This window comes from Sapajus apella, unplaced genomic scaffold (assembly GCF_009761245.1).
Source record: "Sapajus apella isolate SASKATOON/1434 unplaced genomic scaffold, GSC_monkey_1.0 scaffold29, whole genome shotgun sequence".
Lineage (NCBI taxonomy): Eukaryota > Metazoa > Chordata > Mammalia > Primates > Cebidae > Sapajus > Sapajus apella.
Window position 1 is genome coordinate 8,229,352 of NW_022436969.1, and position 24,266 is coordinate 8,253,617.

Genomic DNA, 24,266 nt, shown 5'->3' on the forward strand with positions numbered 1-24,266 from the left:
GATATGTGCAAACTGGGTGTTATAGGCTGAGCAGGTGTCCACCACAAAGAGATAGGAAGAACATTATGGGGCAAGAGGATGGCACACCCAAACTCCTAGAATCCGACATGACCTGGCATGTTCCCAAGGCTGTGGGCCATCCTGTGTGGCTAGCATGTGACTGCCCACAGCAAGCAGACAGCAGCTGACCCTGTAGAGGGGCAGGTGCAAGTCCCAGAGACTTGTGTGTCACACTCAAGTGACTTTGTCCTTTAGGCCAGAGTTCTCAACTGTAGTGTCGCAACACATGGGTATGTTGTGGTCATAGTCGCTTCCGAGGTGAGGTGTCTCAAGTCATTTATAATGAAAAACAGGGTTTTGAAATTTATGAATGACTCACCTAAACTCAAAAAGCAATTAGAGCAAGCCACTATGCCTCTCACTCATTTGGCATTCTGATGTGTTTTCTGCACTGGGAGAGGTGTTTGTGACCTGTGCTGCCCCTGCACTATGCGTGCTGGGGGCAGTGTGTCTCGGGTGAGCTTCATGACCCCGAGTGTGTTGGCAGAAAAGAGGCTGAGGGTTGCTGCCTGTGGTACCAGGAAGACTCATCTGTTTTTAAAACAAGCAAGTAGCACAATTAAATTCCCATTTTAGGATAGACCCTTTGACTGCAAAGTAAAGAATGGATGAAGGGCCACGTTGGAGAGAGGGGGACCAGTTAAGGGACTAATGCTGTGAGCCAGGCATGAGATGATGAGAGCCTGAATTGAGACAGAGGCAGGAGGGTTGGTGGGGAAGGCTTCAGATTTGAGTGCTGTTATAGGCATAAATAAAATCAATAGGATATTGTGCTTAGACAAGGGAGGTGAAGGCTGAAGAGGTGAGCTGAGATGCCACCTAGGTTTCTGGTTTGGCTGATTAGGGATAGGGAGGATGATTTGAGAGAGAGGTTCTGGGTGATGATTTAGGCATGTTATCATCGGGAGCTTCGCAGGGAGGAGAGGAATGGGCTGAGGGTTGAAAGGTACCTGTTGGGTACAATGTACACTATTCAGTTGGTGGCCACTGGAACCCCAAACCTCACCATTACTCACTATATCCATGTAACAAACATGCACGTATACCTCCAAATCTATGGATAATAGCCATAATCGTCATCATTGAGAGCTTGTGGGAGATCACTGTGGTGGTATCAAAGTGAGAACGGGGATTTGGGACTCAACAATGAAGAGGCAGTGGGAGAAGCAGTGGCTATGACTGAGGCTGTTCAGGAAAAGTCTAGAATAAGAGGAGAAGAATGTCAATGTCAGTACTTCCTGGGCAGCTGGACTGTAGGGAATAGAGATTGAGAAGGAGAGTTCTGAGAAATGGGATAATTGGGAGAAAATGGGAGAAAAGAGTAGTAAACAGAGCTGAACGTGTCTCTTTGTGTCAGTCGGCAGATCTGCCCGGGCTGGGTGGTGTTGGAGACCAACCGTGGCACTCTATGAAATTCACATAGCCTCTTGTACTTTCCAGGTGGCAGACCCTCATTGGTGGACTTTTGCTTCATGTGTCCTGGAAACTGGGCTGGGTAGAGATCAACAGCAGTTCAAGGTATAACCTCTCTGTGCTGGACTCATGCATGATTCACACTCTGCTTGCTTTCGATATTATATAATTCCATATGGTGTTACACTAGAAACACAGAAGTTTATTTATTTACTTATTTATTTATTTAAGAGACAGAGTCTTGCCCTGTCTCCCAGGCTGGAGTGCAGTGGCACAATCTCAGCTCACTGTAACCTCCACCTCCTGGATTCAAGCAATTCTTGTGCCTCAGCCTCACAAGTAGCTGGAATTACAGCTGCTTGCCACCATGGTGGGCTAAGTTTTATATTTTTAGTAGAGATGGGGTTTTACGATGTTAGCTAGGCTGGTCTTGATATCCTGACCTTGAATGATCCACCTGCCTCGACCTCCCAAAGTGCTAGAATTACAGGCGTGAACCACCATGCCCAGCCAACACAGAGGCTTATTTGAGGTGTTTGATATCTTAATTCCTTCTAACTTTGAGAGTCAGTGATTTTATTATCAGATAAAAATTGAATAGTATTTTCCTAAGTAATAATGCCACTAGTATAGTATGAAGATTAAATGATACATTGATGTAGTGTGGGGAAAAAAGTTAATTGAGATATATATTTTATAATGTCAAATTAATGTTGCTTTGTTTTGATCATAGGATATGATGAATGCAATTACATTAGCTTAAATAATTTTTTTAGTAAATTTCTTATTTTAAAATTATTTCTGGCTGGGCATGGTGATTCATGCCCGTAATCCCAGCACTTTGGAAAACCAAGGTGGGAGGATCACTGGAGCCCAAGGGTTTGAGACCAGCCTGAACAACTTAGGGAGACCCCACCTCTACAAAAATAATAAGAAAAATATTAGCCAGGTGTGGTTGTACGTGCCTGTGTTCCTCGCTGCTTGGGAGACTGAGGTGGGAGGATCACCTGAGCCTGGGAGGTCAAGGCTGCAGTTTGCTGTGATTGCACCACAGCACTCCAGCCTGAGCCACAGCAGGAGACTGTGCCTCAAAAAGATTCCTACCTATAGATAAGTTAGAATAATACAATGAACTCCCCTACCCATTACTCAGATCCCCTTATTATTTTACCATGCTTTTCTTATCATTTTCTCTTGATGTACTGTGCATGTATATACATGTATGTGCATACATCTGTATACATAAATATATAAACTTTTTTCCCTGAACTTTTTGAAAATAAGCTGTAGATTTGACAGGAAATATCTCTTTTCTTTACTTTGGAATTCTTTAGGGTGATTTCCTAAGAGCAAGGGCATTCTCTTTCATGACTGCAATAAAATTATCAAAATCAGGGAGATATTAACATTGATACAATACTATTTATTATCTCATTTAAAGACCATATGTTGCCAGTTATCTCAGTAGTATCCTTTATACCCCTCCACTCCAAAATTCTAGTTCCGAATCCAGTCCAGATCACACATTACATTAGTTGTTATGATTCTGTTAAAACAGCCTTTGAAATACATTTAAGAGAAATTTTGGCCAGGCACAGTGGCTCGCATCTGTTATCCCAACGCTTTGGGAGGCTGAAGCAGATGGATCACTTGAGGCCAGGAGTTGGAGACCAGCCTGACCGACATGGTGAAACCCTAATTCTACTAAAAATACCAAAGTAGCTGGGCATGGTGGCACATGCCTGTAATCCCAGCTACTTGGGAGGCTGAGGCAAGAGAACTGCTTGAACTCAGGAGGCGGAGGTTGCAGTGAGCTGACATCACGCCATTGCACTCCAGTCTGGCTGATAAGAATGAAATATTCTCAAAAAAAAAAAAAAAAAAAAAAAAATCAAAGACCATGACACTATTTAGCCAAAACTATAGTCTGAATTGGTTATCTACTCCTACCTCACCTAGATATTCTCCTGATTCTTTGAGAACATCCTTTTTAACCTGAAATAATGTACAAAGTGAAAAGAAAACTAAGTTAAGGTTTATATGAATAAAGGAAACAGCCCAGCTGAATGATCAGCCCAAGTCATTTACCTTGTAAATTACTCTGCCCAGTTTCTCCATGAATCAGATTAACTGCTTAATTGTTAAGTCACCTTTTTGTTTGGCACTCTGGAGAAGATATGAGAACATGTTTAGTGTAAATATTAATAATTTTGGCTTCTCGACCAGGTGAGATGGCTCACACCTGTAATCCCAGCACTTTGGGAGACCGAGGCAGGAAGATCACTTGAGGTGACCAGCCTGGCCAACGTGGTGAAACCCTATCTCTACTAAAAATACAAAAAAGAGCTCAGCGTGGTGGCGACATCTGTAGTTCCAGCTACTTAGGAGGCTGAGGCAGGAAAATAGCTTGAGCCAGGGAGGCAGAGGTTGGAGTGAGCCGAGATTGTGCCACTGCACTCCAGCTGGGGTGACAGAGTGAGATCCTGTCTCAAAGAAAAAAAAAAGAAAAAGTTTAGACTTCTCCTGAAAATTTAAAATTGGAGAGCAAAAAACTAGTATTAAGAAGTTTTATAAAGGAGAGATCCTGGGAACATAGGTGTACATCAATGTACCTGACCATGTCATTTCATAATCCATATTCATAAAGAATATTCTATACAATATGCTTAACTAATCCAAAGGGGAAGTTCATTAAGTCACAAATTTGCATTTTCATTTTGCATTTTCATCCTTACTCGGATGAAATAAAGATACTTTTGGGATTTTATATATTATATTAAGCACAAGTCTTACTAAATACTCTGTTGTTATGGTGGTTAGTTCAGTAAGAACTGGGTTTCATTTAAACAAATAAGGATACAGAATTCACAAGGCCCGAGATAGCTGCAGTAGTTAAATGACGAAGGACCCTGGCTCCAAATGGGTAAGCGTATTCCATTATTCCTTCTGAGAAGCAGGAGCTTGGGCCAAAATGAGGGACGTGGCTGTCACATTGCGGCCTAAAGGCCAGTGATACAGATCTGCATGGGTCTTCCTTGCTGATTCTAATCGTTACATAATTTCTGATGTAAATTATTTACTTATTAATAGTTTTCTTTAAAAAATTACCTTACTCCTATTTTTTAAAAAGCAATGCCATTTTTCACATTAAAATTTTGTTTATTATGTTATTAATAAAATATATAACATAAGATTTACCATTTTAACCATTTTAAGCATACAATTCATTGGCATTGATAATATTCACAGTGTTGTACAATCATCGTAACTATTTGTGTCCAGAACTTTTCATCATTCCAAACAGAAACTCTGTACCCATTAAACAATATCTTCCCATTCTTCCCTCCCACTTGCTCCTAGTAACTCCTGTTCTACTTTCTTTGTCTATGAATTTGCCTATTCTGGGTACCTTGTATAAATGGAATTGTACAATATTTGTTCTTTGGTGTCTAACTTAGTTTACTTAGCATTAATGTTTTCAAGTTTCCTGCGTGTTGTAGCATGAATCAGAATTTTATTCCTTATGAATGCTGAGCAGTATCCATATGTATGTATCACATTTTGTTTATCCATTTATCTGTTGATAGAATTCTCCATATTTTTTTTTTTTTTTGAGGCAAGATCTTGCTCTGTTGCCCAGGCTGGAGTGCAGTGGCTCAATCTTAGCTCACTGCAGCCTTGAACTTCTAGGCTCAAGCTATCCTCCTGCCTTAGCTTCCCAAGTGACTGGGACTACAGGTGTGCACTACCATGCCCAGCTAATTGTTTAATTTTCTGAAGAGATGGGGGTTTTGCAATTTTGCCCAGGCTGGTCTCTTAACTCCTGACCTCAAGCAATCCTCCTCTCTCAGCCTCCCAAAGTGCTTGGATTATGGGCTTGAGCCACTGTACCCAGCCTTCTAACTGATGTATTGAAGGGCAGGTAATGATTATTAGAACTGGCCAAAGATTCTCAAGATTGCTTCCCTGGAAGAAGTGGTCCTTTGACTGTAGAAGTTTGAGACCCACTAGACACTTGTCCCTTGGACTTGGCAGTGTCTTGCTAGGTTCTACCTATCTCGGAATATCCGTGATCACATCTTCTTTTCAGCTCCTAGCTAAACTTCATAGAAGTCTTTTCACCTCTGTCTCCTGTAGGTGTATTCACAGTCACCTCTATTCTAAAGAATAGAGTTCTTTAACTCTATTAAACTTTTTGTCAAAGATACCCATATCTGGGTTTCTGGTGGATCTCGTGGTTAATAGCTGCTGGTCACAGCTCAGGATTTCCAGCCGCCATGGCCCTTGGCAAAGGAGCGTTACCAGATGTTCAGCATAAGGATCCAGCACCCACGTTCCTTTGTGCATGCCAGCCTGGGTTTGTATTTGCTGTGGCTGCTGTTTGCTCCTGGCCTTGGTTTTCTGATTATGTCATTAGGGAAGTAAAGCCCAGCTTTACTGAGTAACTATGAATGCAGAGATGAGAGAGGCTTGGCTCTTCTAAAAAGGGAAATATCAGGAAGACAGTTTGGAGTCCCAGAGGCTGCTCTGGGGTGGGGATTGTAAAGGTGGGGCTGGAGAATGGGTCCGAAGTTAGGACTGAGCAGCACAGGCCACGGAGAACTCATTTAGATTGCCCTTCTAACCTGGAGCTCAGGGAGGCCCCGGTTCCCTCTCAAATGAGCCTCAGAACCTGGCAACACATTTCTTTCTCTTTCTTTCTTTCTTTCTTTCTTTCTTTCTTTCTTTCTTTCTTTCTTTCTTTTTTTTCTTTTCTTTTCTTTTCTTTTCTTTTCTTTTCTTTTCTTTTTTTCTTTCTTTTCTTTCTTTTCTTCTTTTCTTTCTTCTCTTCTTTTCTTTCTTCTTTCTTTCTTTTTTTTTGAGATGACGTTTCACTCTTGTCACCCAGGCTGGAGTGCAGTGGTTCAATCTCTGTTCACTGCAACCTCTGCCTCCCAGATTCAAGCAATTCTCTTGCCTCAGCCTCCCAAGTAGCTGGGATTACAGGTGCCCACGACCATGCCCAGCTATTTTTTTTTTTTTTTGTATTTTTAGTAGAGATGGGGTTTCATCATGTTGGTCAGGCTGGTCTCAAACTCCTGACCTCAGCTGATCCACCCACCTCAGCCTCCCAAAGTGCTGGGATTATAGGCATGACCCACCACGCCCAGCTAGCACATTTCTTCTATTGCAAAGAGGCCATATCTGCTGTGCCTGCCAGTATTGGCCCTACATAGTGACCTTATAGAGTCATTCTACTGCCTAGGTGTTTGCCTGGTGACTGATTGTTGCCACCTAGTCTTGGATGATAATCTTGGAAGCTTCTGTCTTGGGACAGATAACACTGTTGTACAGCCATAAGCTCATCAATACATGGCAGTTACTGCTGTTGCCAAGCCACTGCAGAACATTGAAGCAATTTTTCCAGGAGATGCTGAAGTCCTTTGCTAAAGGCTTCCTGTATTTTCAAAAAGTGGTTCTAAAAGAACATTGTGACCTGTTTCATCTGGCTGGACATCTGTTAGCACAGTGAGACCATGGCATTCTTTTTTGGATTCTGGAACCATTGCAGAAGGCAGACTCAGGTATGATTTCATTGGAGATTACATAAGCAGTCCTAAAATTTCTATATTGCCAGCCTACAGGTTTAAATAAATACTTGGAAAGTAACTTTTAACCTACTTGCCACTTTTTGTCTATTATAAATAAGAGAGCAAAGTTTGAACTCTCGAGCTTTCAATGATGAGAAATTCTAAGTTAAAAAATTTATACTGCAATACCTTTGTGACCAAAAATTTCTGAGATGAAACAGAAGCCCACATCCCTTAATTTTTCACCAAGAGTCTTTGCTGGAGAACAGTAACAAATATCTTTGATAAAACCTCCAGATTAACTTAACACAGTCTATGAAGAAATGAACAGTTAACCAATCATTGAGGGTATAGATTGTAATTATTTTTAAAATTTTATTTATTTATTTAGAGACAGTCTTACCCTGTCACCCAGGCTTGAGTACAGTGGTGCAATTATGGCTTACTGTAGCCTCCAACTCCTAGGCTTATGAATCCTCCTGCCTCAGCCTCCTGAGTAGCTGAAACTATAGGTGTGAGCCATCATACCTGGCTAGTTTTTAAAGTTTATATAGAGACAGCATCTCACTATGTTGCCCAAGTAAATCTCAAACTCCTGGCCTCAAGCAGTCCTCCTGATGGCCTCTCAAAGCACTGGGATTATAGGCATGAGCCACCATGCCCGGCCATACATTTTATTTATTTATTTATCTTAGAGCTGGGATCTTGCTATGTTGTCCATGATGACCTCAAACTCCTGGGCTCAGGTGATTCTCCCATCTGTTTCTGAAGTAGCTGGGACTACATTGTGTCTGGCTGTACTTAATTTTTATTTTATTTTATTTTATTTTTTGAGACAGTTTTACTCTGCCACCCAAGCTGGAGTGCAGTGGTGTGATCTTGGCTCACTGCAACCTCTGCCTCCTGGGTTCAAGTGATTCTCTTGCCTCAACCTCCCAAGAAGCTGAGATTACAGGTGGGTACCACCACACCCAGCTTATTTTTGTACTTTTGGTAGAGACGGTTTCACCATGTTGGCCAGGCTGGTCTTGAACTCCTGACCCCAAGTGATCCACCCGCCTCAGCCTCCCAAAGTGCTGGGATTCCAGGCATGAGCCACCATGCCTGGCCCAACTCTATTTCTTAATACTAGCATTGCCTCTGTTCTTCTATGCTATTCCTGCAGTCTGTCTCCTGAGGCTCACTCAGTGACACATCTAATCTTGGTCCTCCCAGGAAGGGGTGAGGTAGAAAAGATGGTGCTGGAGGAGGTGACTGCCCTGACAGTGGAGGGTACAGGGTAACAGCCCCTAACACTGCAGCAGGATCAAAGCCTGACCTTCTGGTGGGGAAGGAGAGTAGTGGCCTTTCAAACACTGTGGTGTTAGGAGCTGTGGACTGGTTTCTTTGCGGCTCTTATTGGACTTTAGCGATTGTCAGAACCTTACCGAGGATGACAAGATTTCCATTTCAGCATGAACTAAATTACATGTTGAGAATCTTGGACCAGAAAAAAATGAAACATAAGTGGGAAGAAGTGATGATTCTGCATGGTCAGAAAGCTGGGAAGAACCAGTGATAAATGCCTTGAGAAATGGAACTCGAGGCTGGGCATGGTAGCTCACACCTGTAATCCCAGTACTTTGGGAGGCAGGAAGACCGCTTGAGCCCAGAAGTTTGAGACCAGCCTGGGCAACATAGTGAGACCCCATCTTTTCTAAAAAAAAAAAAAATATATATATATATATATAAATATATATATATCTATATATATTCACCACCTGTTTGGTTGCAGTTGACGACTACGGATGCCTGCAAGTGTGGATTTGGCTCTCCCATCTCAAGATAGTTGTCCTCAAACATTTTATTATGTATTATATTTAAATCAAACATTATTCATAGAAAGCATATTACATACACTTTTATACAGAAGCATTACATTTTTTTTAAATAAAAATATACATGGTGGGGGAAAAAAAAGGAACTTTACAGAAACCCAGTGGTCACATGGTCCTTTGCATGTAGCCCAGAGCACTGCCTCATGTGTGAAGCCTTGAGCACCATAGCTAGTAAGGCCCAGAGGTTGGGACTCAGGCTGGCTTATTCTAAATTGGGCAACAGATGTGCCAGGAGTAAATATCTTAGGCCTTGTGCTACTATCTCTGTTGCAGCTACTTAGCTCTGCTGTTAAAGCATAAAAACAACCATAGACTATAACATAAACGGTTGGGTGTGACAGTGTGCCAATAAAATGCTGTTTTCAGAAACGGCAGCAGGTGGGGTTTGGTCCATAGGCCATAGTTCGTTTGACTCCATCTCCAAATTTTGCTCTGTGAGAAACTGTCATCACTGATTCAAGCAATATTAGGGCTGGACTTTCTCAAGGGAATGCGATCCTCTCTGAGTCAGGAGGAAGACTAAAGAATGAAAGAGAAGAGTCTAAGGAAAGTGAGAAAAAGGGAGAAAAGGGACAATAAGACTGACAAGAATAGTCACCAGTAGCAGACCAAAACAAAAGAAAAATAAATCTTGGAGTTTTCTATAATAAGTGATATCATATATGCAGGAATCCTTTCCAACTTTAAAACAAATGTTGACTTTACATTTGTAAGGTATTAGTATTTTAGACAATGCTAATAGTCAACATGAACCTTGGTATTTTCTTCTTTTTCTTTTTTTTTTTTTTTTTGAGACGGAGTCTTGCTCTGTCTGTCATCCAGGCTGGAGTACAGTGGCACATCTTGGCTCACTGCAACCTCCACCTCCTGGGTTCAAGCGATTCTCCTGCCTCAGCCTCCCGAGCAGCTGGGACTACAGGTGCGCACCACCACACCCAGCTAATTTTTTGCATTTTTAGTAGAGACAGGGTTTCACCATATTGGCCAGGATGGTCTTGAACTCCTGACCTCATGATCCACTCGCCTCAGCCTCCCAAAGTGCTAGGATTACAGGTGTGAGCCACCATGCCTGGCAAACCTTGGTTTCTTTTTCTTTTTTCTTTTTATTTTCTTTTATTTATTTTTTTTGAGCCAGAGTCTTACTTTGTCACTCAGGCTAGAGTACAGTGGTGTGATCTTGGCTCTGCAACCTCCACATCCTGGGTTCAAGGGATCTTCCTGCCTCAGCCTCCTGAGTAGCTGGGATTATAGGTGTGCACCACCACTCCCAGCTAATTTTGTATTTTTAATAGAGACAGGGTTTCACCACGTTGACCAGGCTGGTCTAGAACTCCTGACCTCAACTGATCCACCTGTCTCAGCCTCCCAAAGTGCTGGGATTACAGGCCTGAGCCACCACGCCTGGCCTTTTGTTTATTTTCGTTTGGAAACTGTTTTTTGGTCCACTAGGTGTCAGTGTAGCATAGAATTTTCAAAAATTCAGCTTCAGGAGCCTTTTTAGCACCCATGAAGAGCTAAACTGCAAAGTGTTTTCAGGGAGCAGATGTTCTCTCAATAATGTGTGCTCTATTTGAAAAACAAATAATTTAATTTCGTTAGCCTTCATCTCAATAACAACGGTTTTGTAAACCGTGCCAACAGATTTTTGTTAGCTTCTTATAAAATGCTTTGTTCACCAGGGTTCTTAGGGATGATAGAGTATGCATGCAAACAAAAAACAGGCCCATGATTCAAACAAGATGCAGTATTTGTGCTTATAAATCAGTAGAGAAAAATTAGCTACTACCACAGTTTTCACACTAGACTGCTTGGCAAATAGTCCTTCAACATGGTAAGGTCTGCAGTCTTTGTGACTAGGAGTTGCCGGGAGACCCGACAGCGCACACACACACACACACACACACACACACACACGCTCTTCCTCTCTTCTCTTCCTCTCCTCTTCTCCTTCTTCTCCTTCTCCTCCTTCTCCTCCTCCTCCTCCACCTTCTCTTCCTCTCCTCCTCCTTCTTCTCTTCTCTTCCCCCCTCCCTCTTTCCCTCCCTCCCTCCTTCGTTCTTCCTTTCTTTTCTTCTTTTCTGTAGCTCAGTAGCTCTCTAGAGGCTCCGCACACCACAAGGACCTGAGATCCCACCAGGACCACCTCAGGATTTAATTCCATCTTGCCTCTTTTGTGAGCCAACAGGACAGTGAAAGAATAAACCAGCACAGGAGGCCCAGATGGCACCAGCTGATGAATTAGAGGTGGGGAATTGTTGCATTAAGTTGCCTGCACCTAATTTGTTCCTAATGTTCAGGCCTCTGGCTATCCTAGAATCAGAGAGCATTAGATTAGGTCTGTAAAAGAGAGCAGGTCATTACAACCTCTCTGGAAGGTGATTTGATACCCAGTTATGAACTTTTTTTTCTTTTTTTTCTTTTTTTTTTTGTGGTGGATTCTTATTGTGTCACCCAGGCTGGAATGAAGGGTTGTGATCTTGGCCCACTGCAGCCTCTGCCTCCCAGGTTCAAGCGAGTGTCCTGCCTCAGTCTTCTGAGTAGCTGGGTCTACAGGCACCCGCCATGATGCCTGGCTAATTTTTGTATTTTCAGTAGAGATGGGCTTTCACTATGTTGGTCAGGTTGGTCTTGAACCCCTGACCTCAGGTGATCCACTCACCTCGGCCTTCCAAAGTGGCGGTATTACAGGTGTGAACCACTGTGCCCGGCCCCCAGTTGTGAACTTTAACACACATGTCTTTGAATAGTATTTCCACTTCAGGGAATTTATCCTGCATATCGCAAAAACACCATGAATATGAGAAAAGAATACAGCTGATCCTTGGTATTTGTGGGTGCCTGGTTTAGGATCCCTGTCAGATAACAAAATTTCCAGATGCTTAAGTTCCTGATACAAAACAACACAGTATTTGCACATAATCTACATGTCCTCCCATACATGTTAAATGATCTCTAGATTACAGTGTAAATGCTATGTCAATAGTTGTTATGCCGTATTTTTAGAGAATAATGACAAGAAAATGGTCTGTACATGTTCAGTACAGATGCAACCAGCCTTTTTTTTTTTCTAACTTTTTTTTTCTTTTTGAGAGATGGAGTCTTGCTCTGTTGCCCAGGCTGGAGTGCAATGGTGCAATCCCTGCTCGCTGCAACCTCCGCCTCCTGAGTTCAAACTGATTCTCCTGCCTCAGCTTCCCAAGTAGCTGGGACTACAAGCATGCACCACCATGCCTAGCTAATTTTTGTATATTTTACTGGAGATGGGGTTTTGCTATATGTTGGCCAGGCTGATCTCAAACTCCTGACCTCAGGTGATCCTCCTGCCTCGGTCTCCCAAAGTGCTGAGATTACAGGGCGTAAGCCACTGTGCCTGGGTCCGTGGATGTGGAACCCACAAATACAGAGGGCCAAGTGTATATTTAAGGGTAACTACACAGTATTAGAATGGTAGAAATGTAGGATTAACTTAAAAGTCCAGCAGTAGGGCTGGTGTTCAATTATTGATAAATTGGGGATGACTTTCTTGATATGGGAAGATGTGAAGTGAAGCAGGTTATAAACAATATATACAATAGAATCTCATTTTTGTTGCATATTCATATGTGCACATATAGACACTGGAAGTAGGTATAGCAAGGTATTAACAGTGGTTTTCTGGGGCGGGTGGATCACGAGGTCAAGAGATTGAGACCATCCTGGTCAACATGGTGAAACCCCGTCTCTACTAAAAATACAAAACATTAGTTGGGCATGGTGGCACATGCCTGTAATCACAGCTACTCAGGAGGCTGAGGCAGGAGAATTGCCTGAACCCAGGAGGAGGAGGTTGCAGTAAGCCGAGATCGCGCCATTGCACTCCAGCCTGGGTAATAAGAGCGAAACTCCGTCTCAAAAAAAAAACAAAAAACAAAAAAACAGTGGTTCTCTGTGTGTAGTGACATTGTAATTACAATCTTTTTCTTGATTATCTGTATTTTCAGAAATTTCTAGTATAGATAAATACTATATATTTTTTTTTTTTTTTGAGATGGAGCTTCACTCTTGTTGCCCAGGCTTAAGTACAGTGGCATGATCTTGGCTCACTGCAATCTCTGCCTGCTGGTTCAAGCAATTCTCCTGCCTCAGCCTTCCGTGTAGCTAGAATTATAGGTGCCCGCCACCATGCCCAGCTAATTTTTATATTTTTAGCAGAGACAGGGTTTCACCATGTTGGCCAGGCTGGTCTTGAATTCCTGACCTCAGATGATCCACTCGCCTCTGCCTTCCAAAGTGCTGGGATCCAAGGCATGAGCCACTGCGCCTGGCCAGCTACTACTTTTTAATAAGAAAAAGAGAGATAAGATATAGAAAGCACAATAGCTGCCTCTGCTCCAAGAGTCTAAGTTCATGTCTATTGAAGGAAAATCTGTGTGTTTTTTAATGAGGCTAGTTTGTTATTGTCACAGTTCCAGGTTACAACATGATTGTTAATAAATGTTTATTGAATTTGGAATTGTTAGAATCCCCCATTATGGCTATTTCAGAGAGACAGGAGTGGGATGAAGGCATTTTTTGCTCTTATCCCTGCCCTTGAAAACCAAGCAGCTGTCAACACCAGCAATTCTGTTCAGAGCAAAGTCTCTAAAGGGCTGGAGGAAAGGAAGAAATGTCAGTATGGTCATGGTTGGATTGCATTGCTGTTGTTTCCTCTTCTAACAGTCTAGAGAGAGAAGGCAAAAAAAAGTTTTAAGTTACCAAAGTAATGCATGGAGAGTCATTCTGCAAATATTTGAATGTCTGCTAAATGCCAGGCATTGTTCTTGGTGCTGGAAGTATGCAGGAAGCGAAACAGATTGTTGCCTTTGTGGAGCTGACATTCTAGTTGAGGTAGACAGAAACACGTGGAAGTGTAAGTGCATAACGTGTCCAATCGTGGCACATGGAGAGAATACAGCCAGGTAAGTGGTTAGGGATGTGCCTGTGTGTGTCGCAGGCCAGTGGATGGGGGGTTATTTTATATAGAGTGGGTGAGAAGGACTCACAGATAAAACAACTTTTAGGCAGAAATCTTGAGTCTGTGGGAGAACAGGCCATACAGGTATTTGGTGAGAGGGTTCCTGGCAGAGGAAACAGTAGCAAGCCCTGAGGTGCTTGGCATATTTGCTGACCGGCAACGAGGCCAGAATGCTGTTTTATTTCCACTTGTAAATGAAGACATTATTGTAGGTAACTTTGCTCATGTCCAAGATGCTTTTCCAAGGATAAAGTCATGGAAGCGAATTTTCTGGCTCAAAAAGTACGCATGTTAAGGCTTTTGGCGAGTGTAGCCAAGTAGTACATACATACCCTATTTCCATAGGTACCTGTTTCCATAGATACCAGTCTGTATCTCACAGCAGTGTGAAGGTGTTGGTTTCATTATCCCTTCTATTGGGTATAACTTTTAAAAATTGCTAGCTTCTTGGGCGAAGCCTGATGTGTCTTTAATTCGAAATTATTTAATTTAAAGTTATTTTATTATTAGAGAGGTTGGATTTTTTTATATGTTTATTGGCCATTTATATCTCTTGTCGTGTGTGTGTGTGTGTTTGAGAGAGAGAGAGACAGAGAGAGACAGAGAGAGAGCGAGAGAGACAGAGAGAGAGCGAGAAAGAGAGAGTCAGACAGAATTACCTGTTTTTGTGCACTGACTCTTTTTCTTTTGGAGAGCTGATTTTTTTTTTTCTTATTGCTTTCTCATACATTAAGGATACTAAACTGCAGCTTCTTTCATATGTTGCCAGTGTTTTTTCCTGGTTTGTGAATTTTCTGTTGATTTTCTTTATGGTGTTTTTTGGCTATTGCATTTTATGTAGGCAGATCTATCAGTCTTCCTTGATGGTTTCTGTCTTTGGAGTGATGTGTAGAAAAGCCAGAAGGGCAACATTTATTGAGGTTGTTGTTTTTAATGTGCCATGCACTGCCCCAAACACTGTGTGTTCATTCTCTTATCTTCCCGGAAGCCTTCTGAGCATTATTATCTCCATTTGATAAATGAAAAAGGTGAGTTCTCATTGCAAACTATGGCTATGGATCCAGTTTTGCCTGACTACATTTAAAAACTTTAGGCTGGAGATAGTGGCTCAATGCCTGTAATCTCAGCACTTTGGGAGGCTGTGGTAGGAGGGTGGTTTGAGGCCAGGAGTTCAAGACCAGCCTGAACAACATAGGAAGACACTGTCTCTACAAAAATAAAAGAAGGTAATTAGCATGGCATGGCCGTGTGCACCTGTAGTCCCAGCTACTTAGTCCCAGGCTAAGGTGGGAGAGTTACTTACGCTGGAAGGTTGAGGCTACAGTGAGCCATGATGGCACCATTGCACTCCAGCCTGGGCAACAGAGTGAGACCCTATCGCTAAAGAAAGAAAGAAACGAAAAACTTTAGACAAAATAAATTTAAGAGAGGTTATTTGATTAAAGAACAATTCATGACTCAGACAGCGCTCAGAACCAGAGGAGGCTTAGAGACCTCTACTGCAGCAGCCTGGCTGGGAGCTTTCATAGCTGAAGTAGCTGAATGTGGAAATGAAGCGCATAATTGGCTATAGCTAGGCATTGGCTTTCTTTGGGTATAGTTCAGTGGGAGGTCCTTGATTTCTATCCAGTTGGCTGGTTGACTGTGATCGATTGAGGCTTGGTTTTGGTTTTTCTTTTTTAGCCAGTTACAAGAAATGCTTCCAAGTTCAAATGTGGTCTGCTTACTTAAACAGCTGCATGCTTAAGTACAGAGACAGGATTAGGCTAATGGCCTCCTTCTTATCTGCTTTAACACCACGAAGGTCACATTCTTTCCACTGTATAAAACCCTTTGCCCTGGACTTGTATATCCTTCCCACCCCCCACCCCTACATGACCTGGCTTATACTAGAACAGAGAACATAGCCCAGCCCAGGGAAATATGTGAAGTTTATCTGTCTTGTAGGGCTGTGAGCTAAAGTTAATCTGCAAATTGCTGGCAGTTCCTTGGGAGCAAGAAAACTAACTATAATTTCAAAAGATTTGGATAACCATGTAAATGTTATAAGATTACGCTCTCTCGTGCCCAGAATCAGGTATGAGTTGTGTCACTTGTTGCTATATCTCCCTATAAAATAATCCTTAGATACAGGAGAGCTAACTAGGATTTTAAAGTTATAGTTTCATTTTTTCCTGAAGAAATGATTTTTAAAAATATTTCAGGAGAGGACAAAAGCACAAAGAAGCACCACACTTGCAGCTCATGTCTTTACCTTGTCTCTATGCTACCTGGAAAAGTGTGGAAAACGCAGTTGTCATGAATTTTATCTGTACCAGGTGACTAACTATTGAAAGGTCTGACCCCACTGGATTGTGACAGCACAGTAACAGTTGTGGAAACCTGTAAATCCAGAGATCCAAATCCTTATTCCTGAGCAGTAGGAATAAGTGTCAACAGTTCTTCAAATTATGTAATGGAGGTGTCGGCCAACTCTGCTACAACAGGCCTTCTCTCTCCTTCCCCCACACCCCTCTCTCTCCTCCCATGACTACTACAATCTGTTTATTGCCTAACTAAATTTTGTGAAGTCAGAGACTTGGTCTGTCATACTAAGAGCTGTATTTTCATTGACCAGAATATTGGAATATAATGGGTGCTTAATGAATATTAATGAGTTAATGAGTGTTTTAGTTCATTTGAGCTTCTGTAACAAAATAGCATAGACCAGCTGGCTTATAAAAAACAGAAATTGGCCGGGCTTGGTGGCTCACGCCTGTAATCCCAGCACTTTGTGGGGCCAAGGCATGTGGAGTTCACTTGAGGTCAGGAGTTCGAGATCAGCCTGACCAATATAGTGATCAAAGAACAATTCATGACTCTACTGACATCTCTACTAAATTCATGATATCTCTACTAAAAATATAAAAGTTAGCCAGGTGTGGTGGTGGATACCTGTAGTCACAGCTACTCAGGAGGCTGAGGCGGGAGAATTGCTTGAACCAGGGAGTCAGAGGTTGCAGTGAGCGGAGATTGTGCCATTGCACTCCAGCCAAGATGACAGAGTGATGCTCTGTCTCAAATAAATAAATAACAGAAATTTATTTATCACAGGTCTAGAGTGCCCAAGATCAGCGCACCAGCAGATTTGGTGTCTGGTGAGGGCCCACTTTTCTGGTTCATAGGAGGTGCCTTCCAGCTACATCCTCACTTGGTGCAAGGAGTAAACAAGCTCCCTTAGGCCTGTTTTGTTTTGTTTTGTTTTGTTTTCTGAGACGGAGTCTTGCTCTGTCACCAGGCTGGAGTGCAAAATGGCATGATTTCGGCTCACTGCAACCTCTGCCTCCCAGGTTCAAGCCATTCTCCTGCTTCAGCCTCTTGAGTAGCTAGGACTACAGGGACACGCCACCATACCCAGCTAATTTTGTAGTTTTAGTAGAGATGGGGTTTCACCATATTGGCCAGGATGGTCTCGATCTCATGACCTCATGATCTGCCCACGTCAGCCTCCCAAAGTGCTGGGATTTCAGGCGTGAGCCACCACACCTGGCTTGGGCCTGTTTTATAAGGACACTAATCCCATTCATGAAGGCTCTGTCCTTATGGCATAATCACGTCCCAAAGACGCCACCTCCTAGTACCATCACTTTGGAGATTAGGACTTCAACATATGACTTTTGAGGGGACACAAAGATTCAGACCATAGCAATGAAGAATAGGTTTGTGACAAAGTCTTTCCAAGCCACAGAAGGCTCGTATTGCTGTTAATAATAAACTAAAGGGAGCTATTATGTCGAAGAAAATGTATGTGTATTTTATTCTCAAAACTGAAGGATAAGGAAATACAGTACAACCAAATGTAAGACATGTTAAACAGTGCATTCTTGCTCACCAGAGGATAGGAAAGGATCCTTGATCCAGTTGCCTACTGGATGTCACTGCTTGGGTATCCCAAAAGCATCTTGTTTATAATTTTCAAGACTGAGTTCATGATTTTCTCCTGTTAAGCCTGTTCGATTTTTTCCTGTCTTAATGCACCACCCCTAACGCTGAGGCAACCTGTTCTCCATACTATAGCCAGAGCAACCTTGTCAAAATGCAAGTTAGACCGTATTATGCCCTCCCCACCTTGGTTTTATTCCTCCATCTACTCAAGCCAAACTTGCCTTCCTCCAATTTCCTCTTGCCACAGGGCCTTTGCACCCACTGTGTTTATGTTTGGAATGTTGTGTCCCTTGCACTGTTCTACCCTGTGTCCTGTGGCCAGTTTAACTTTGAATTTCATCTCAAATATCACTTATTTGGGGAAGGTTTCCCTATTCTCACTGACTAGGTCCGTTTCCCTTATGGTATAGCACAGTCCTTTAGTCTCCTTTATGCAAGTTATCAATGTAGTGTTTCATTTATTTTATATGAATGAAACACATACAATTCCCATCCATGTAACACAGTGTGGAGGAGACATTAATAATATATCCAGAAGCTCCCTTTTCGGAATCTGTTAGATAATTAGTGAGTTCATTGAAAGTCAGATAAATTAGAGAATCTTTTTATTTTTTTAAGAGATAAGATCTCACCACTGCTGCCCAGGCTGGAGTGCAATGGCATGATCATGGTTCACTGCAGCCTTGACCTCCTGGGCTCAAACGATTCTCTCACCTTAGCCTCCCGAGTAGCTGAGACTAGAGACTCAACCCACCACACCCAGAATTTAAATTTTTTATAGAAAAATTTTTTATAGAAACAGGCTGTGGTGCCCAGGCTGGTCTGAAACTCCCAGCCTCAAATTATCCTCCCTTTTTGGCCTCCCAAAGTGCTGGGATTATAGGTCTGAGCTACTGCACCTGGCCTAGGAAATCATCTTTTGCTAAAACAATGTTTTTATTTTAATTAAAGATATATAAATATGCATTAATTTGCTGATTTTGTGGTAAGGCTTTCTGTTTGTGTATGAATTGTTGACTGCTGTCCCTCAGTCCTTTCTTGCATATACTACACATAGCACATACTCTGTGATTTTCAGTTGAAGTACATGCTTAAAAATAGAATGAAAGCCAGGTGTGTGTCTCACATCTGTAATCCCAGCACTTTGAGAGGCCACGGCAGGTGGATCATGAGGTTAGGAGTTCGAGATCAGCCTGGACAGTATGGTGAAACCCCATCTCTACTAAAAATCCAAAAATTAACCGAGCGTGGTGGCACTCACCTGTAGTCCCAGCTACTCGGGAGGGTGAGGCAGGAGAATCACTAGAACCCGGGAGGCAGAGGTTGAAGTGAGCTGAGATCGCACCACCTCACTCTAGCCTGCGCAGTAGAGCAAGACTCCGTCTCAAAAAAAAAAAAAACGTAGAATGAGACCTTTGATGCTTTGAAACAATATAAATTCAGAGTCCTTGATTTTTAACTTTTTCCTTTTTGCCCTGTCTTTTCACACTTGCCTTGCCCATACCTGCTTTGTCAGCAATTTTTCCAGTGATTCAGTTGTCTTATTCTTAGTGGCTATGGTCTTAGGTTGGCGTGCGGCGAAGGACAGTCACACAGGCAGTGTGGTGGCTCTGCAGTCTACCACCTCTCTTGTGTGTCTGAAGTGCCACCATGAGTACGTGTTGCTTTGGCTCTGTTGTTCCTGAGGGAGATGACTTTGGAGAACACAAGCCCTGGGGTCGTGTGCCTGGGAGGCAGTCCCACATCGGGAGCCAGATGCCGCTAACACTTCCTAGAAGTCTCTTTGGTCCTACGAGGCCTGCCTCTCTCTTTTCTAGTTAAAGTTATTTCTTTGTATTTGAGGGTAGGAGGGTTAAAATACAAGGTGTTCCCTAGGCATGTTTTCTTTTCCTCACGTCCGTGGTCATTCAGACACCCCGATGCCTCTTACAATATCTAACTCAGCAGTTTCCTTTGTTTTACGAGGGCATGGAGTACACATCTCTGGGGCCTTGCTGACCTTACATTCCAAAGTCCTGGGCCTCCCACAGTGAGGCCAGCTGCCGCTTCACCCAGTGCACCTCCTCCTTCCTCCTCAGCGCCCTGCCTGCAGTATGTGCTGTGGGCTTCCTTCTGGTGCACAACAGGCCATGGGCCTGTATCCGCCTCCCTTGATTCATGTAAGCTTAATGTCAAGTGGGAAAAGCCATTTCCTAGAATAGCAATTGACTGATATCACCCCTGACCCATTGCAATGGAGGATAGCATCTTCCTTTCTCTGTTTATCTTTTGGTTGTGGGTACTGACATCTATTATTGCAGCGGGACTAGTGATAACAGAATATCCCTCAGATAATTGGCTGCTTGGTCTGCAGCCAATTATCTGAGTGTTTGCAGCTTATCTATTTGTATGTCAGTGTCTCCCATTAGATTATGAGGTCCGTGATGGCAAAGTATGAATTGGTGTTTAACAGCTAGGGCTTTGGAGCCAGACAGACCTGAATTCAAATTCTGGCTTTGCCATTTACCAGCTCTCCTAACTACAGTATAGGCAAATTATCTGAACTCTTTGTGCCTCAGTTTCCTCATCCGCGCAACGGGGTAATAATAATAAACACCTTCCTCATAAGATTATTGTGCAACTTTAAGAAAGATGCAGCATATAAAACATTTAGCAAAGTGCCTCGTTTGTGGCAAGTGCTCAATAAATGTTACCTGTGGTGCTGCTGTTAATGATCATACTCAGCACCTTGTAAGTTGCTTTAAGTATTTGCACAGTGAGTTTATACAGCAAGTAAGGTTTGAAGGCCCTTACTAGAGGCTGGAAACATTTAAATGCTAGGTTCTCTAGGAAGTTGTACAGATCAGGGCTGATCTGGGATGGAGTGCCTGCCCATGCTAATAAAATTAACAAAGACCGTTTCTCGAGCAGGCATCATTCCAGGAGATCAGTTCATTGAGTTAGTTGGGATTATTATGTTATATTCTGTTGAATTAGTTTCATTTATTTTTATTAATTATTAGGATAACTCTGGGAATTTGAATTAGTAGAGTGAATGCATTTTTTTTTTTTTTTTTTTTTTTGAGACAAGGTCTTGCTCTGTTGCCCAGGCTGGATTACAGTGGCGTGATCTTGGCTCACTGCAACTTCTGCCTCCTGAGCTCAACTGATCCACCTGTCTTGGCCTCCCAAAGTGCTGGGATTACAGGCGTGAGCCACCGCACCCAGCCAATCAAATGCATTTCTAACTGATGAGAGAAGCAGGTTGCAACCTCAGTGATATGCACTGAGTGTGTAAACTGGGATTTTGATTCTAAACTCTAAGAAAAAGCAGTTCCTGGTGTGGCTGCAATTGAAAAAGAAGCCTGCTCTTCAGAAGTCCTTGGAGAGTCCCTGAACCAGAATTCCAACACCGCCAGGTTAATGGTTGAAGAAGCCAGCCTATGGGCACCCAACTGAAGTTCTGGGATTCTATTTTTCAATTCTGTCCCTTGAAACTGTGGTTCTTTTTGTTGTGATTCCACGGAGCTGTTTGGTGTAGTACCTGGGTAAATAGCCTTTTCAATTTTTAATAATTTGTCATGGATTCAAAACTTCTGACTACAGCTAGTGCTCGACTTACGACCACGATTGGTTCCTACAGACCTGTCGTAACACAATTTGGTCGCAAGTTGAGTAGGCTATATGCACGCGGAGATGGTAGTGCTGCCGGAAGCTGGTCCGCACTGTTGTACGTCCAGCTGGGCAACGTTTGCACTGCCAGACGTGGAGCAGTCGTGGCTAGCGATTGTGGTCGTAAAGTTGAATGGTCGTAAGTTGCATCAGTCGTAAGTCAATCAATACCTGTACTTACAATCCAAAGAATAATGTTCACTGCCCTTGAAAAAAAAAAAAAGATCTATTCTTTTTTCCAAGCTGCAGCAAGGCGTTTACCATTTCCATTTCTGGGATCTCTTAGCTAGGTGATAAGTAATGATGGGACTGCAGGTAGGGTGGCTTTGTCTGCCTCCGCCGCTCTGTGGATAAAGGCCACATCTCATTTAACAAGTCCGCCAGGGATGTTTAGATAGCTTCTATTGCTGTAGTTGATGCATCTGGAAGGTCAGCCTTTCCAGCCAGGTCTTTCTGAACAAAAAGTGGCAAAAGTGTTATTGCCTTTTTTCCCCCTTTCCAGATCTCATGTTCTGGCGTGGCTTCCTGCTTCAGTGCTGTTTGTGGGTATAATCTATGCTGGGTCCAGAGCCTTGTCCAGACTGGTAAGTGTTAGAGGTTTGGGGGGAACAACCCATCTCTCTCTTTCCCCTTTGCCTTTTAACTTATCTTGCCTCAGATCAATAAGGCTCAGAATCACTTTAATAATGATAAAGCTAGATTGGAGAACAAGTCTTGGGCCTGAGGCCAGCAGGGGACCTATTACCCCTTTTCGTTGAGTTGAAGATAATCAGATAACAGGGACGGCCAACTTGTGTTACAAATTGGGGATGCAAGCGGAGAAGCAGAAGAAAGAGTAGTGGTATTTGTGGAGCTGGCCATAGACAGGCCCTGCTGGGGCCTGCCTCCCCGTGGAGATGGGCAGAGTGGGAATGCCCTGGCTCTGTCTGAATGCAGGCTGTCCACGGGAGCAGGGAGGCAGGGCCCAACCTGCTCCTTGCTCCCAAGGACCCAAAACCTGCCCGTTGGTAATGTGGCCCGATGCGGTTGGCTGTGCATGCAAATGCCTGACGCAGTTGATGTCCTGTACATGAGGGAGCTGGTAAAGCAAGCTGACTGATTTGTCCTCCCCACACTTCCCCGCAGGACTGAGTTCCTCAAACGCAGGAACTGTAAAGAGCAAAGCTACTTCCAGATACATTATTTGGAATTCCAAAAATTTATTTTATCATCGAAAGAGAATCCATTGAAACCCTCATGAACAGAAGGTGGCTTACAAATCAGGAATGTTGTGAATACCTCCTCTGGTCTTGTCCCATGACTGCTAGCTGTTTATATCTATCAGAAAACAGTCGTATTCTGACTTTGGGGAAAGTGCAGAATGTGCAAAACAGTTTAGTCTTTTAATGTAAAATTCCTGTGGTTATGTTAGCCCCTTAGATCTTGGCTATAAAAACAGTAAAAACAAACAAATAAAATCTGCCTAATTGGATAACCATATTATTGTTAGGACAACAACTCCAAAGTTGCAAAATAGCAGTGAGGAGTGTAATTTTGAAACTAAATAACCATTTTTCTTTCATGATTCATAAGCTTAAGTCGCTGGAGTGATATATGCAATGGGGAAGAACCTTCCTGGGTGAGCCTGAGAACTGACCCATGGGGCACGCTGCTGCTCAGCTCAGACCACAAGGCTTGCCGTGGCCGTCTGCTGCGCCTTCTTTGTTCTCAGGCTCTTACCGCCTCCGTTTATACCCTTTGGCCTGCAGAGAGTGCTTCTTCTCCTGCGCCATAGACTATCAGATTTGGTAAAAGCAATGTGTTGCTTCAAGTGCTTTTACATTTTTTTCCAGGCTCTGGATAGTTATGCTTGCCAGAATTTTGAAATTTGAATAATAAGGTGTTATGCTCATAATAATAATACTTTTTGTTCATGCAGTGCTTTTTTTCATGGGCTACCAGAGTGATTTCCTTCGTGTCCTTTTACATGATTCTTGCAGTCTTCTGACAGGTGATAGATGAGGCAGCTGCTAACCACTTGACAGAGGAAGAGGCATAGGTGTGAAAGTCTTGCTAAGCCTGCCTCTAGTCCCAGATAGTGGCAGCTCTTGTTTTTCTGTTTTTGATTTTATTTTGAGACAGGGTCTTGCTCTTGTGGTCTTGTGGCTCAGGCACAATCACAGCTCCCTGGAGCCTCAACCTCTTGGGCTCAAGTGATCCTCCCACCTCAGCCTCTTGAGTAGTGGGGAATATAGGTACATACCAGTACGCCTGGCTATTTGTTTATTTATTTTGTAAGAGATGGAATCCTGCTCTGTTGCCCAGACTGGTCTTAAACTCCTGGGCTCAAGTGATCCTCCTGCCTCAGTCTCCTAGGACATTGAGATTACAGACACGAGCTACTGCACCTGGCATGGCAGCTCTTCTGACTCCTCACCTTTTGACTTTTCAGAATTGTTTCTTTAGGACCAATGCGTATGGATTTTAGAGTGAGCCCAGGGTACAGTAGTCATTGTGTAACTTTAGACTCTTTCAGTTGCAAGTGTTAGAAAGCTCAAAAACTGATCTCAGCAAAAGTAAGGTTTACCGGTTCGCATAACTGAAAAGTCGTAGGGTAGAAACTTACTTCACACATGGCTTTGTGCAGAGGTTCCAGTATTAGACTCAGAATCCAGTTTCTCTGTCTTTCAATTCTGCTCCCAATCTTTGCCTCTTTTCACATCCAGCCCCTTCCCCACCCCCGCCACAATGAGTGTTGTACAGCTGCCCCCAACAATGGGTGTCAACTCCAGCCTGACA

The 24,266-nt window shown here is 43.0% G+C and overlaps 1 protein-coding gene across 7 annotated transcripts in view; it reads left to right on the forward strand.

Annotated features, from left to right (window-relative positions):
• The window catches only part of TMEM241 (transmembrane protein 241), a 135,797-nt gene that overhangs the window by 11,424 nt on the left and 100,107 nt on the right, over window positions 1-24,266 (forward strand). For 6 of the 7 annotated variants that reach the window (XM_032293205.1, XM_032293201.1, XM_032293202.1 and 3 more), the window contains 2 exons: window positions 1,501-1,578; window positions 21,991-22,072. In XM_032293205.1, the coding sequence (XP_032149096.1) occupies window positions 1,501-1,578; window positions 21,991-22,072 (160 nt within the window). The remainder of the gene's footprint in view (window positions 1-1,500; window positions 1,579-21,990; window positions 22,073-24,266) is intronic. The other variant, XM_032293203.1, reaches the window with a different exon arrangement.